This window comes from Garra rufa, chromosome 14, assembly GCF_049309525.1.
Source record: "Garra rufa chromosome 14, GarRuf1.0, whole genome shotgun sequence".
Taxonomy (NCBI): Eukaryota; Metazoa; Chordata; class Actinopteri; order Cypriniformes; family Cyprinidae; genus Garra; species Garra rufa.
This window is the reverse complement of record NC_133374.1, coordinates 39978311-39994312: the sequence shown is the minus strand read 5'-3', so window position 1 is coordinate 39994312 and position 16002 is coordinate 39978311. Positions and strand designations below refer to the sequence as shown.

Here is a 16002-nt window from a genome sequence, read left to right as displayed (position 1 = left end):
TGTGCTGTGGTATGTGTTTCCCAAACATTTATTTATTTGTGGCGACCTGCCACGATATAAAAACCGACTGATTTTCCAATTGGAAATAATAGACTAATTCATTAATCTGTTAATAGACTTCGTTGAATAAACGTAATACACGTTTAAAAATCAAACCCAGGCGTGGGTGTTTTTATATCACTGTATTTCTGAAGAAAGACTGTCTTTAGAAAATGTCATTTTCATTTCATCCTGCATAAGGCAGCGTTTTTAAATTAAGAGCTGCTTTGTCTATAGCCATTACCGGGGAAACCTCGTTTCTCGTGCTTAAAGCACCTCCTACTGGGAAGTAATGAGTTTGCATTTTTAATAAATCAGTCTAATTTACGCAGCCAACATATTTCGCTTGTTATTAAAAAAATAATCTACTCTAGAAGGACTTAGCTGTTGTTATTGATTCTATTTGGATGTATACCGGAAGTTAAGTTTGGGCCACAAAAGCGCTCATGCGCAGTAACGTTTGTTTATGTTGTTGCCGTTGAAACCGTCTATATATAAGCAGGCTATTTTTTTAAAACAGTAGACAGTGACACAGACAGTGGATGCTTTAACAGGCTTCAATGAATGCACAAATCTATTTCGATATATCAGATGTTTTGCCCTGCTCTGAAAACATAACTGACTGTACTGTACATCAGTTTCGTATAAAAGTATTCGAAAATGCAAGTGCATTTAACCGCATCCGCAATCGAGCTTTTTATGACGAACAAACACAAAGAACAAGTGAAAGTCTGTCAGTGCGCGAGTTTCGTGCATCTAATAGTACTGCATTACAAACGGCAGAAATGAAGGCATATCTAAAGTAAAACACTGCGGGTGGAAGCACACACTGTCAAGCAATGCGCAAGTGTCTCATAGTGCAAATTCTGTGCAATGAAGCCCGCCGCGTTTCTGGCTCGCACACGTGCCATATGCAGGGGAAAACACAAGCTGCGTTGCGTGGACAACTTGCAGGTACACAGGACACGTCGCGTGTAGTTCAAGGGGAAGTCTAAAACAGTTTATTTAATCACCAAATGTTTACTTAAAGAATGATCAAAAAAAGCGGTAAACATTAGTTTAAAGAACAGATCAAACGAAAAGAGAAAGAGCAATGTATATTGTTGTAGCCATTTAAGAATTATAAAAAATATTATTTGTTTGTGTTTTGTTTCAGTTCAATCAGTTTACTACCAAAGAAGTTTGTGTAATTTGTAAATGTCATAAAGGACGTGGTATGAATTCGACGGCAATATGGCTGAGCGGGGCACAAACTAACGCGGGGTTAATTGTAACACACATGGATTAAATATTTCCACACATGCTAGCATAACTAAATTTACGGTATTTACTAGTTGCCATAGAAACATTACAACTTTTTTTTTTCCTTGTTGTGTGTTTCTTATTCATCTCTTAACTTCTTTAAACATGACTCAGAGAGCTCTGCACTAGAATTCCAATGTACATGGGACTGTTGGTTTTATGTGTAAATGGCAAATAAAAAATCTTGAATCTTGAAAAAAAAAAAGAGCGCCAAAATTCAAAAGCCTTTTGAAGATATCGCTGAATATTTATTTTACCATAGCAAAAGTACATTTCTGGCTGAAGTAAACTTTTCATTTCAGTTTTAAGTATTCATTTAAAATGAGACAAATCTGCTATTATTTTAATCTCCAATTTGTTATTTATCAGTTTAGATAGTTTATTAATGCTTCGCAAACCAGCAGAAGACACTAACCTGTTTTAAACTCCAGTGGTTTTAAACTCTGTCCACATTGTTTTGAACTACTGTACAGCTGTGTGTTGCGATCAGGGCCGTTCAAAGCATTGTTGCGATGTGTTCATTGTCAAACTCCAAAATTAGATGATTTTTATTTTTCTAAAAAACGTCATTACTTCATTTGAAAAAGTTAACATGTATTTTACTGACAAAATACTTTAGTTTGTTGTGTATAGTTTTTTCATTCGATCAGATAACATTTTAAGCTGTCATATGGTTGTTTTACAATGTGCCCCTCAGATGTTACAATGTACCCCACCTACGGGGCATGTTGTCACGTTTCACTTCCTTTCTTTTGAGGTAAATAACGAAAAATGTATACACTGTAAATATGAAACAAATATATTTGTACTAGACAAGTGTGAAAATAATATGGATAAATATTGTGCTCTGAACCCCAAGTGGATTTACATAAACCGTGAAATTCAAAAAGTGTTAGGTTGTGCCCCGCTCTCCCCTACGCCGGGAGAACTGGAGAGGGTCAGAAACAATTTTTTGACCACTTCGTACGTTTTTATTTGTGGAAAATCCCTTTTTAAACGAATTTCGTTTCGTATAATTTTTATCTTAATTTTGAATACATATTTTTGTTGATCAGTTATTAAAATCAAATAAGAACAAGGAAAACTGGCATTGCGAAATAAAGTGCGTAACTACCATGCTGCAGCGGCCTTACGAAAAGGCTGAAGCATAAATTATAGCTCTATATGAAGCATACAGACTTTATTAGAGCTACAGAATACAAACGTTTCGCTTAAATGCACAATATTCAATCTTCCAGCCCAGGGTAGAGTCTTTATAAACATTAACAAAGATTTGGGACAGATATGATGTAATGTAAAACTATGAATGGCGCACTGTGGCGCAGCAGGATTTCTGTCGGCTAAATGAACACAGTTTGCTTTCTCACGTCACGTCTTTAAATCTGCAACTGTGCTGGCTAACAATATGACCAGCTGGATATAAACCAATGCAAATATATGGTAACAATCCTGACATTAAGCATTGGTGTCGGACTTAACCTCTCATACTCTATGACAGCAGAGCGGAGCCTGAGCTGCTTCAGCAAACAACGCAAGCTGGGAAAACTATCGGCAAGGATTTTTGCCGATAACCGATAGTTCTGCCAATCAACTATCGGTGCCGATTAATCGGCAAAACCGACACATCGGTCGACCTCTAAACCTGTCAAAGTTTAGTGTAACATAGAAATTATGACAGAAATATATTACTATTGTATACTAAAATGTACTCCTGGATGTAATATTATTATTATTTCTAAGGAATATCATAAAACCAAGATATTTTTATCCAAGTTTTATACAGTCATGCTGTGCAATATGGAATACCATTTCCTCCACTGAATAAAAAATATAAAGAGGGTTATTGCGACTTTCTATCTTACAATTTTGACTTTTTTCTCAGAATTGTAAGATATAAACTCGCAATTGCGAGAAATAAAGTCACAATTGAGATAAAAACTTGCAATTATAAATGTCATGCAATTCTCACAATTATTTTTTTTTTCCACAATTGTGAGATAAAGTCACAATTTTTATACAAAGTTTATATCTCACAATTCTGAGGAAAAAGTCATAATTGCAAAAAAAAGTTACACTTGTGAGAAAAGTCATAATTGCCAGTTTTTTTCTCAATACTGACTTTATTTCTCACAATTGCAATTATGAATTTTTCTCGCAATTATATCTTTTTCTCATAATTCTGACTTTTCTTCTCACAATTGTGAGAAAGTCAGAATTGAGATCAAAACTGGCAATTATGACTTTTCTCGCAAGTATAACTTTTTTTTGCAATTATGACTTTTTTCTCAGAATTGTGAGAAATAAAGTTGTAAAGTCCAGTTCTGAGGGGAAAAAAGACATGATATGCTCTCAGAATTGCGAGTTTATATCTCACAACTCCGACTCAACTTACAATTGTGTGTTATAATGACACAATTGTGAGATATAAACTCAATTCTGAGACAAAAAGTCACAATTGTGAGTTTATATCTTGCCAATTGTGAGATATAAACTCAATTTGCGAGAAATAAAGTCAGAATTTAGATAAAAACTTGCAATTATGACTTTCTTACAGTTATAACTTTTTTTCCTCAGAATTGTGAGATATAAACTTGCAGGTGCGAGAAATAGTCAGAATTGAGACAAAAACTCACAATTATAACTTTTTTCTCAGAATTGTAAGATATAAAGTCGCAGTTGCAAAAAATAGTCCAAATTGTGAGAAAAACAATTTTTCTCAGAATTGTGAGATAAAAACGTGCAATTCTGACTTTTTTCTTACAATTCAGATTGCGAGTTTATATCTTACAACTCTGAATGAACTTGCAATTGTGTGTTATAATGTTACAATTGCAAGATATAAACTCAATTCTGAGACAAAAAGCACCAATTGCTAGTTCATATCTCAATTCTGAGAAACAAAATTGTCAGAATTGTGAAATATTTTGTGAAAATTATTTTTTTTTTTTTTGGTGGTGGTGGAAACGGGCTTCCATAGTGCAGCATCTTATTTGATAAAAATAAAAATGCAATGTTTTGCTGTACATGAATTGTTATGTACTGGATGATTACATTGTATTTTCATTTTCCCCCATATATAACAACGTCTGAGGATACACCATCTGTCTGATTACCCAACAAATCATTCAGATTAATTAGAAAAATGCTTAAATTAAAGAATCAGCTCAAAAGAATGATATTTTGAATAACTAGGAAGTTTGGCATAAAATGCAGACACTTTGCCTTGGAATATAAGTAACAGTATATTAAGTATAGGACTACTACACTAGCCACTGTTGTATTTCTGACACTGATGGTGTTAAAGGGACAGAAGTGTTTAAAAGCATCACTCACTTTCCGTCATCGTCTCCCATTCCCAGGTCAAAGATCCTCTGTGCTCCCAGCTCAGCCATTCTCTTGTCCACATACTTCCCCATGGCGTTATAGTGCTCATATGTCTTATTGCCCAGTGCAAACACCTTCAAATAAGTTTTAGAAGTTATATAAACAAACAAGTGCAAATTTGCTCCAAGATGTTTTTTTTTTCACTTCAATCACATATAATATATTTGTTAACTGAAACAAAACAAAATAATATAATAAATCACAATAAAAACATCCTTCAGTTCTCAGTTTTTGGCCAATGAAACATTCTCATTTTCATTTAGTTTAATTTGATGTTAAATAAATAAATACGTAAATATATAAACTAAAAAATGACATATAAAAATGTAAATTATAAAAATAAAATTGTAAAAATTAATTATTTTTTTCACATTTTGTTGTGTTGCAGCATTATGTTAAACTGCTTTAAATTAGTTTTTTCCCACATCAATTTACACTCCATACACCATAATAATGACAGAGCAAAACCAGATGTGCAAATATTACAAATGTATTAAAATAAAAAACTGAAATAAGTAGATTGCATAAGTATTCATACCCTTAACTCAGTTCATAGTTGAAGCACCTTTACAGCCTCAAGTCTTTTTGGGTCTGATGTGACAAGCTTTGCACATCTGCATTTGGCAATTATCTGGCATTCTTTGCCTCCCCTTTTCTCCTCTCAAGCTCTGTCAGACATTTTCTAGAGTCCTAGTTGTTCCAATCGTCTTCCATTATGGATAATGCTTCTGTCAACCTTCAATGCAGCAGATTTTGTTCTGAACTCTTCCCTAGATCATTGCCTTAACACAAGTCTGTCACTGAGCAGTTATCTTGACCTCAGGACTTGTTTTTTGCTCTGATATGCATTTTCAGTTGTTAGACCTTTTCTGAGAGGTGTGTGCCTTTCTAAATCAGACTCATTCAAATGAATTTGCCACAGTTTAACTCCACTCACAGTGTAGGAACATCTAGAAGCAATATGAATGCTCCTGAGATAAATTTCGAGTGTTTATTTTTAATAAATTTGCACAAATGTTAAAAACCTATTTTTTGCTTTGCCATTATGGAGTAGGGAGCGTAGATTGATGTGGGGAAAAAAGTAAAGTAGTTTAAAGGATAACTATTGCCAAAATGCAACCTGGGCTGTTTTTTTTTTTTTTTACTGTAAACGAGACAAACTTATATCTAAAAGCAAAATTACGACAAACGAGCCGTTTTTGAGATTGACCGTGATTTCGTTTTGTGGTCAATGGCTGGTGAATGGGAGTACTAGGGGCATAACTTTGAGCGCATCAAAATCGATATTTTTACAACACTAAGAAGACTCGACACACCATGAAACTTTGCTGGAAGTATCGCCTGGGTCTCTACACATGAACTCCAGCATTGAGAACATTGTTTGTGTACACAGAGTTTACTAAAAAGAAAGGTTTTGAACAACTCACTTTCACTGTTTGGGTTTCCGCTCGCGGCCGTCTTGCCAGTCAAGAAGTGTCCATCTCCGAATGCGAGGATGGATAGCTCCTAAAGCATATTTCCATTTAAATGCACGGCTAATTCATTATTTTGTCGCAAGTGAAAAACAATATTAACCTTCTAGTTGTAAAAAGAGCCTCATATAAGCCTAATATTTCGTCCTACGGAGTCCATTCATTCGCATTCGGAGATCGACACTTCTTGACTGGCAAGACGGCTGCGAGCGGAAACTCAAACAGTGAAAGTGAGTTGTTCAAAACCTTTCTTTTTAGTAAACTCTGTGTACACAAACAATGTTCTCAATGCTGGAGTTCATGTGTAGAGACCCAGGCCATACTTTGAGCAAAGTTTCATGGTGTGTCGAGTCTTCTTAGTGTTGTAAAAATATAGATTTTGATGCGCTCAAAGTTATGCCCCTAGTTCTCCCATTCACCGGCCATTGACCACAAAACGAAATCAAGGTCAATCTCAAAAACGGCTCGTTTGTCATAATTATGCTTTTAGATTTAAGTTTGTCTCGTTTACAGTAAAAAAAAAAAAAAACAGCCCAGGTTGCATTTTGGCAATAGTTATCCTTTAACATAAGGCAGCAATAACAAAATGTGAAAAAATGAAGGGGTATGAATAATTTCGCAAGGCACTATATACGTATATATATATACAACAGCAAAATCTGTTGATACATGAAAAGCTTTTGTATTCAACATAAACATAACAGCATGTGTAATGATCTAAAGGTAAGTAAATAATGAAAGAATGTTATTTTTAGGTGCGCTGTTCCTTTAAATCCACTAGAGCAGAACTCACTCGGTCATATCTGTAGTTTGCACTTCTGCTAAACCTGTGAGCTCAGTGTTCTCTAAACCACTGATTATTGATGAATCACTGAACTTTGCACAATGTCAGTGTAGTAATGCTTTGAGAAGGTTGTCTGAGACTTTGGCTTGTGGAAGTATGACACAGCATTCCCCAGATTCACTTCTGCTCTGCTGCTCTGTGTCATGGGTCTTGTTTGCTCAAACAAGCCTGTGTTGGAAAGTACCTCATGTATTAGAAACATATTGTTTCTGGTGTTTTCTGGTAAAGCTCATAAGTGCTTTGACCACTGCTTAAATTAAAAGGCTCTGAGCAAACACTTAAAGGAACAGTTCACGCAAAAATGAACATTTACTCAGACTCAGGCCGTCCAAGATGTAGATGAGTTTGTTTCTTCATCAGATTTGGAGAAACGTAGCATTACATCAGTGTCTCATCAATAGATCCTCTACAGTGAATGGGTGCCGTCAGAATGAGAGTCCAAACAGCTGATAAAAACATCACAATAATCCACACCACTCCAGTCCATCAGTTAACATCTGGAGAAGACAGCAGCTGAAACAAATCTGTGGCTAGTATACCTTGTCTATAATCCATAACAACACTTTATGCAAGACAAACTTTAGGTTGGCTTGAGAAATAGAGCGATTAGATGATTAGAATGATGCTAGCATGATTAGAATGTAGTTAGCATGATTCTAGCAAGATTAGCAAATTGTTAGCATGTTGCTAAAATGTTTCTAGCATAGTTAAAATGTTACTTGCAATATTAGCATGTCATTAGCAAGTTGCTAACACGTTTCTAGCATGATTAACAAGTTACTAGCATGTCATTAGCAAGTTTCTATCATGATTAGTAATTGCTAGCATGCTTCCAGCATGTTTAGCATGATTAGCAAGTTGCTAACACTTTTCTAGCATGATTAACAAGTTACTAGCATGTCATTAGCAAGTTTCTATCATGATTAGTAAATTGCTTCCAGCATGTTTCTAACATGATTAGCAAGTTGCTAACACTTTTCTAGCATGATTAACAAGTTACTAGCATGTCATTAGCAAGTTTCTATCATGATTAGTAAATTGCTTCCAGCATGTTTCTAACATGATTAGCAAGTTGCTAACACTTTTCTAGCATGATTAACAAGTTACTAGCATGTCATTAGCAAGTTTCTATCATGATTAGCAATTGCTAGCATGCTTCCAGCATGTTTAGCATGATTAGCAAGTTGCTAACACTTTTCTAGCACGATTAACAAGTTACTAGCATGTCATTAGCAAGTTTCTATCATGATTAGTAAATTGCTTCCAGCATGTTTCTAACATGATTAGCAAGTTGCTAACACTTTTCTAGCATGATTAACAAGTTACTAGCATGTCATTAGCAAGTTTCTATCATGATTAGTAAATTGCTAACATGCTTCCAGCATGTTTCTAGCATGATTAGCAAGTTTGCTAACACTTTTCTAGCATGATTAACAAGTTACTAGCATGTCATTAGCAAGTTTCTATCATGATTAGTAAATTGCTAGCATGCTTCCAGCATGTTTCTAGCATGATTAGCAAGTTGCTAACACGTTTCTAGCATGATTAACAAGTAACTAGTCTGTTTCTTGCATGATAAATAAGTTGTTAGAATGTTTCTAGCATAATTAACATGTTACTTTCATTATTAGCATGTCACTGGCAAGTTTCTGACATGTTTCTAGCATTATTAGCATGTCGTTAGCATGTTTCTAACATTATTAATAAGTTACTAACGTGTCATTAGAATATTTCTAACATAATTAACAAGTTGCTAGTATGTTTCTAGCATTATTAGCAAGTTGCTAGCACATTTCTAACATGTTTCCATCATTAGTAAGTTGCTATTGTTTCCAACATGATTAGCAAGTTGCTAGCATGTTTCCAGCATGTTTCTAACATGATTAGCAAGTTAATAGCATGTTTCTAGGCTGACTAACAAGTTGCTAACATGTTTCTAACATGTTTTTAACATGATTAACAAGTTGTTAGCATGTTGCTAGCATGATTAACATGTTACTTGCATTATTAGCATGTCATTAGCAAGTTGCTAACATGTTTCTAGCATGATTAACAAGTTATTAGCATGTTATTAGCATTTTTCTAACATGATTAGCAAATTAATAGCATGTTTCTAGGCTGACTAACAAGTTGCTAACATGTTTCTAACATGTTTCTAGCATGATTAGCAAGTTATTAACATGTTATTTGCATTTTTCTAACATGATTAGGAAGTTACTAGCATGTCATTAGCATGTTTCTAACATGATTAGGAAGTTGCTAACATGTTTCTAGGCTGACAAGTTGTTAGCACGTTTCTAACACGTTTCTAGCATGATTAGCAAGTTGCTAGCGTGATTACACAATTGACAAGTTGCTAGCATGTTTCTAGCATGATTAACAAGTAACTAGTCTGTTTCTTGCATGATAAATAAGTTGTTAGAATGTTTCTAGCATAATTAACATGTTACTTTCATTATTAGCATGTCACTGGCAAGTTTCTGACATGTTTCTAGCATGATTAGCATGTCGTTAGCATGTTTCTAACATTATTAATAAGTTACTAACGTGTCATTAGAATATTTCTAACATAATTAACAAGTTGCTAGTATGTTTCTAGCATTATTAGCAAGTTGCTAGCACGTTTCTAACATGTTTCCATCATTAGTAAGTTGCTATTGTTTCCAACATGATTAGCAAGTTGCTAGCATGTTTCCAGCATGTTTCTAACATGATTAGCAAGTTAATAGCATGTTTCTAGGCTGACTAACAAGTTGCATGTTTTTAACATGATTAACAAGTTGTTAATATGTTGCTAGCATGATTAACATGTTACTTGCATTATTAGCATGTCATTAGCAAGTTGCTAACATGTTTCTAGCATGATTAGCAAGTTATTAGCATGTTATTAGCATTTTTCTAACATGATTAGCAAATTAATAGCATGTTTCTAGGCTGACTAACAAGTTGCTAACATGTTTCTAACATGTTTCTAGCATGATTAGCAAGTTATTAGCATGTTATTTGCATTTTTCTAACATGATTAGCAAGTTACTAGCATGTCATTAGCATGTTTCTAACATGATTAGGAAGTTAGTAACTGACTAACAAGTTGTTAGCACGTTTCTAACAAGTTGCTAACATGTTTCCAGCATGTTTCCAACATGATTAGCAAGTTGCTAACATGTTTCTAGGCTGACAAGTTATTAGCACATTTCTAACATGTTTCTAGCATGATTAGCAAGTTGCTAGCGTGATTACACAATTGACAAGTTGCTAGCATGTTTCTAGCATGATTAGCAAGCTGCTAGCATGATTACACAATTGACAAGTTAATACAATGTTTCTAGCATGCTAGCAACAAGCTACTAGCATGATTGTAGTTGCTAGGCTAGGCTAGATAGTTAAATAGATTAGAAATAGTTGATAGAAGGGAAGCTTGATTGAGTCTCAAGGGATTCTGACAGTTTAAATTTGAATTTTGACAGTTGGAGTTTGAATATTGTTGATCATTTGAACATTCCCTCAATGTAAGTCTATGGGATTTATATGACTTTTAATCTTCAATTTTATGAAAACTATAAATCAGATCAGTCTGAAGATCTGGACTGAGTTTGGTGTGTCTAGCTTGAAAGCTCTAGGAGGAGTAGCGTTCAGTAGATTGGCTTTCTCAAGCCACCCTAATTATGGACATCTTTGGTCTTCTCCAGATGTTAACTGATGGACTGGAGTGGTGTGGAATATTGTGATGTTTTTATCAGCTGTTTGGACTCTCACTCTGACGGCACCCATTCACTGTAGAGGATCCATTGGTGAGACACTGATGGAATGAGAGCTTTCTCCAAATCTGATGCAGAAACAAACTCATCTACATCTTGGATGGCCTGAGAGTGAATACATTTTCAAGAGATTTTCACTGAAACTGAACAGATGGCTGTTCTGAGGAACTCACTGTATATTTAACCCCAGTGAAGTCGGCATCGCCCTCCTGTAGCCAGTCGTAGAAGTCCTGAGCGTTGTCAGTGGGGTCGCCCTCTCCATACGTGGCCATGCAGAAGATGGCGATGGAGTTCTCGATCTCCGGCAGACGAGAGAGCTCACTCTGCAATTGAAAGTGTGTAAACGAACACAACCGGAGAGGAATAACGAGCCAATTTTCATTTCCTCATATGCATTACCAAGTCATATTCCTCTGGGTCTGCTGCCATTCCCTTCATTCCGTAGCGATGAGCATCTTTAGCAAGTCTATTGGCAAACTCTTCAGCTGTGCCCGTCTGTGACCCGTAAAACACCACAATGTTCTTGCCCTAGAGAGAAACGTCATTAGTCATTACTGAATGTCTTCGAATGACTCAACCAGCCCTTCCCTCAAGAGTAAAACAACCCTATTTGGGCTTACTTTGACAAAATAAACAATCAGATGGTCTGTTTCAGTTAATGTTTTTCCAGCCAGTTCAGCTGCCTAAAAACATATTCAATGACCAGTTCCAGCTGATCATTTGAACATATCAATCTCTACTAAAGAAGAGAAAGGTAAAAAAAATCTCTTACCGTTTTCTTCATTTTGTCAATAAAACTGGTTTCCCTGGTCGTTGGAGCCCTACAAAACACAAATGAACGCAGGTCATTCATCAAGATACATTATAAATGATAATTTAAACAATACATATTCAGGGCTCGAAATTAACTTTTATATTATGTAGCACTGGTGCTCCCAACTTCAAAAAGTTAGGAGCACCAAAAAAAAAAATTTAGGAGTACCCAATTTCTTTTTAGTAATGCACCAATCTTGATTCTTCATAGCCGGGTCTGATTGCCGATGTTTTACAAGCAAATGGGCTGATTCTGAAAGCCTTTTTTATATATATTTATTTTACACCTTAAGCAAGGGACAGGAATGAATGAAAACATGAGTACATGAACAAGATGTTTATTTTCTCTATTTTAGGTAAAGCCATTTAATTTAGAGGCAACCACTGCATTTTTAAACAATCTACAGTATGAATGACAAAAAAATAAACGACAGTTTTGACAAATGCAGCCATAATTGAAGTAGGCTACTCTTTTAATATTCAAAATGCAAATAGAGACACATTTTCAAGCATGATACAGAGTTATAGACAACTACACAACTTATTATAAGCTCACATACTAATAACAGCCTAGATATTTTATGTAGCCTAATTTGCTCAGATTGGGAAGTCACTATCTAAACGTGGGATATTAAAATTGATTTTGAATGCACGTGCACATTTTACTTTTGGTTTCGTTTTCAATTTCGGCCGGTTCCTAGTTCAGCAGGGCGCAGTGTCAGTAACAGGGAGTGATTGACGGCTAATATCTCAAATCTGCATTTAAGGTAATAATGTAAAGATGAAGTTTGTGCAGTCTGTGCAGTAGTTAGGCTAGCGAAAGTTTTGAAACCAAGTCGCACCACAACAATTTCTTGCACTCGCACAAATGCTTCCAAATATAATCTGAGGTCGCGCAGATCAATTTTTGGGAGCATATGCGACCAAAATGCTCGCAATTTCGAGCCCTGATATTGGAACAATAAATGTAAGTTCCAAGCACTCTGTAGCTCTTCTCAATTAATCAGAATTGATGCAGATCATTTAAGGCTTCATGTTATCGCCAGCACTAACTGACAGCGAGCCCAAAACCACATTCATGTAGAATTTATTGTCATTTAAAACTGAGTTTAAATCAAGGAGACGTTCAGTTCCAGAATGAAAATTTCCTAATGATTTACTCATCCCCACGTCTTCCAAGATATTCATGTTTTTCGTTCTTCAGTCACAAAGAAATTAAAAATTCCAAGATTTTTCTCCATGTACGGTTTCATTTCAGCAACCTTTTTTTAACCTTTTATATTCTCAATGGACCATACTATAGAAATGAAACTTGGATATATTTTAGAGTAGTCAATGTGCAGCTTGTATAGCAGAAAAGATTGACTGTCTTCTGAAACTAAATCAACATACAGCCATTATTGTCAAAATAGCTGGCAACAAAAGTGAGTCAGTGGTCAGTTTGAGAGAATTGTACTTAAAGCAGCAAATTTGAACTGCTCTAATACAAGATACACAACTTTCTTTGATCCTGTCAAGCAGACAAAAACATAAACATGATGAATAGGATGTGGCTTTGGATGGTTAAACAACATATTGCTGTTATCACTTAGGGCATACTCACTTTTGTTGACAGCCATTTTGACAATAATGGATTGAATTGAAAACAGACCTTCAAATAAAAACGTAGTAAAAAATGGAATTGGATTTTTAATTGCATTTATCATAAAATTATGAAAAAAATAATAATAATGTTTTAAAATTGAGGGTATTTTCCGTGAAATTAGATAATTTTTATCAAGTTACTCCAATGTATTTCAGTAGGGCACTGTTTTAAATTCAGGTATGCCAAAGAGCTTAAGAGGTTAAATTCACAGACAAATAGCCTCCATCTTTACATCAACTCTCTCTCACACAGACGCGCACACACACACAGTAAAAACATACAATTGTTCAATAGTTCAAGAGAGTTCAGTGAATAGAAAATGCGTGAGAGACTTTTAAACTCTGGGCTCACAGCCAACTGTTGCACAAGGATGTGAATAGTGTGATTTAACGAGTGCAAAACTGCTGCTAAACACAGTTTTTAATGCAAAACACCAGTGTTTTAAAGACACTATTGTCCATTTCACACGAAAATGGTTTATTACGCTTTAATTAACACTGGGCTACATTTATATCTATGAAGCTGAAGCTAGAAAAGCATTTTTGCAGTGTATTTCTCTCCTTTTCCAGTGCAAATGTTTAAATATTCTTATACACTGCTAAAAAAAAAAAAGGTTTTCTTAGATTTGTCTTTGTTTCCTGCCAAAATATCACAAAATTCTTAAATCAAAAGGAATTTTCTAGACAAGTAAAAAATATTGTCTTGTTTTCAGAAAAAATAAGTCAAAATTTAGTGAGTTTTTCCTTAGAACAAGTTAAATAATTTGCCAATAAGCAAAAAAACCTTCTTTCAATGAGAAAACTAGATTTTTTACTTGTCTAGAAGAATTTTTTGATATTTTGTCTGTAAACAAGATAAAAAAATCTAAGTAAGGCTTTTTTTTCCAGTGCAAATGTGTAAATTCTTATACACTGTAATAAATGCTTTTCTTACTTCGATTTTTTGTCTCGCTTCCAGCCAAAATATCTAAAAATTCTTAAACCAAGAAGGATTGTCTAGATAAGTAAAAAATATTATAAGTAGGTCAAAATTAGTCGAGTTTTTGCTTAAAATAAGCAAAATTATTTGCCAGTGGGGTAAGAAAAAAAAAAACTTCTTTCAATCAGAAAACTTGATTATTTTTTCTTACCCCATTAGCTAATTATTTAGCTTGTTTCAAGCAAAAACTCAAATAATGTTGACTTGTCTTTTTCTGAAGACAAGAACATTTTTACTTGTCTAAAAAATCGTCAATTTAAGAATTTTTAGATATCTTGTCTGTAAACAAGACAAAAAAATCATAGTAAGAAAAGCATTTTTTGCGGTGTATTTCTGTATTTTTCCAGTGCAAATGTGTAAATATTCTTATACACTACAAAAGGGAGAAGGATTTTCCAGACAAGTAAAAAATATTCTTTTTTTCAGAAAAAATAAGTCCAAATTAAGTGAGTTTTTGCTTAGAACAAGCTAAATAATCTGCCAATTGGGTAAGAAAAAAAAAAAAAAACGTATTTCGATCAGAAAACTAGATTATTTTTCTTACCCCACTGGCAGATTATTTACAACCTAATGTTGACTTGTTTTTTTCTGAAAACAAGACCATTTTTACTCGTCTAGAAAATCCTTCTTGATTTAAGAATCTTTAGATATTTTGTCTGGAAATGACAAAAAATTTAAATAAGGAAGCATTTTTTGCAGCTTTTTTTCCCTGGTTTCTCAATCCTGCGGGAGCACAGCACATTCTGTACATCTGTCTCATCTGACTCACGCAGTTCATGAAGGATGCTATGAATCATCTAAAAGATCATATGACATACAAAATGTGTCTCACCCAGAACTAGGACTGAAAATCAATGCCAGAAGGACCGGTTTATCAAACACTCACCTATCTATGGCGACCAGCCGGTCCTCCGGTAAGGAGAAAACACAGCCCATGATCATAAAAAACACGTCCAAGAACGGAGATGCCAAGACAGATCGGTCAACCGTTAACTATAGCGCATACCGTAAAAACCATCTGTGGTACATGCTGACCAAGTCCAAGTGCCCCAAGATGAGAGAACTGACACATAGAGTCCAAAAAACCCTAAAGAGGACCTGAAGGAGAGCTTGAACGTGATTGCATGCGAGGAAGCCGATTCCAGAGGAAAGCAGAGGCTGTTACAGTGTCCCTCCTCCATCAGGAAAGCTCTGCAGACGACTATTGACACGCTGAAGCATCATGTCAACACAGGCTGAATCCCCTACGCTCTCAAACACGTGCACCGGCAACATCTGGACGCCACAAAGCAGGACTCCCACGCATAAAACAGGCCAAAAACTCACGTAAACAAACAGAAAACTTGCCGTAGCAACAGTTTCTTAAATGACAGCGACGCTGGTTTTGAAGACGGCGGACGACTGCGGCTCGGCCCCTCCCTCCGGAGAGCGGGGTCACCACGGCAACCACATCTATCATAAAAGGATCCTCCTGTGACAGACCGGCCAACGAGAGCAGCGAGACAAATTGGAAATGGTTTCCACATAAATGGGGAGGGAGAGAGCAAAATAGGCCGAGCATAATGGAGGGCTTGTGTTGTGCCTCAACTTTCCACCTTTGGCACAGCTCAGAGAAAGACTTGGCTGGCCTTGCCAAATGCAAACTCCATTGACATGAGGATTTGAAAAGATATATATATATACTTTCATAAGTAACAAAACAGAGAGAGCGGGGCTTTGCGATTTCTAAGAGCTGCACAACTGAGTGACTGTAACAAGCTATTTCAC

General features: G+C 35.4%; 1 protein-coding gene across 2 annotated transcripts in view; it reads right to left on the bottom strand.

The window, feature by feature from the left end:
* porb (P450 (cytochrome) oxidoreductase b) overlaps positions 1 to 16002 on the bottom strand; it is a 51609-nt gene that overhangs the window by 26851 nt on the left and 8756 nt on the right. The window contains exons 1-5 of one of the 2 annotated variants that reach the window (XM_073817725.1): positions 15122 to 15502; positions 11572 to 11620; positions 11199 to 11327; positions 10973 to 11122; positions 4675 to 4799 (exon numbers count right to left, since the gene is read on the bottom strand). In XM_073817725.1, the coding sequence (XP_073673826.1) occupies positions 4675 to 4799; positions 10973 to 11122; positions 11199 to 11327; positions 11572 to 11620; positions 15122 to 15177 (509 nt within the window). In that variant the 5' untranslated portion in view covers positions 15178 to 15502. Of the gene's footprint in view, positions 1 to 4674; positions 4800 to 10972; positions 11123 to 11198; positions 11328 to 11571; positions 11621 to 15121; positions 15503 to 16002 lie in introns of those variants that run through there. The other variant, XM_073817726.1, reaches the window with a different exon arrangement.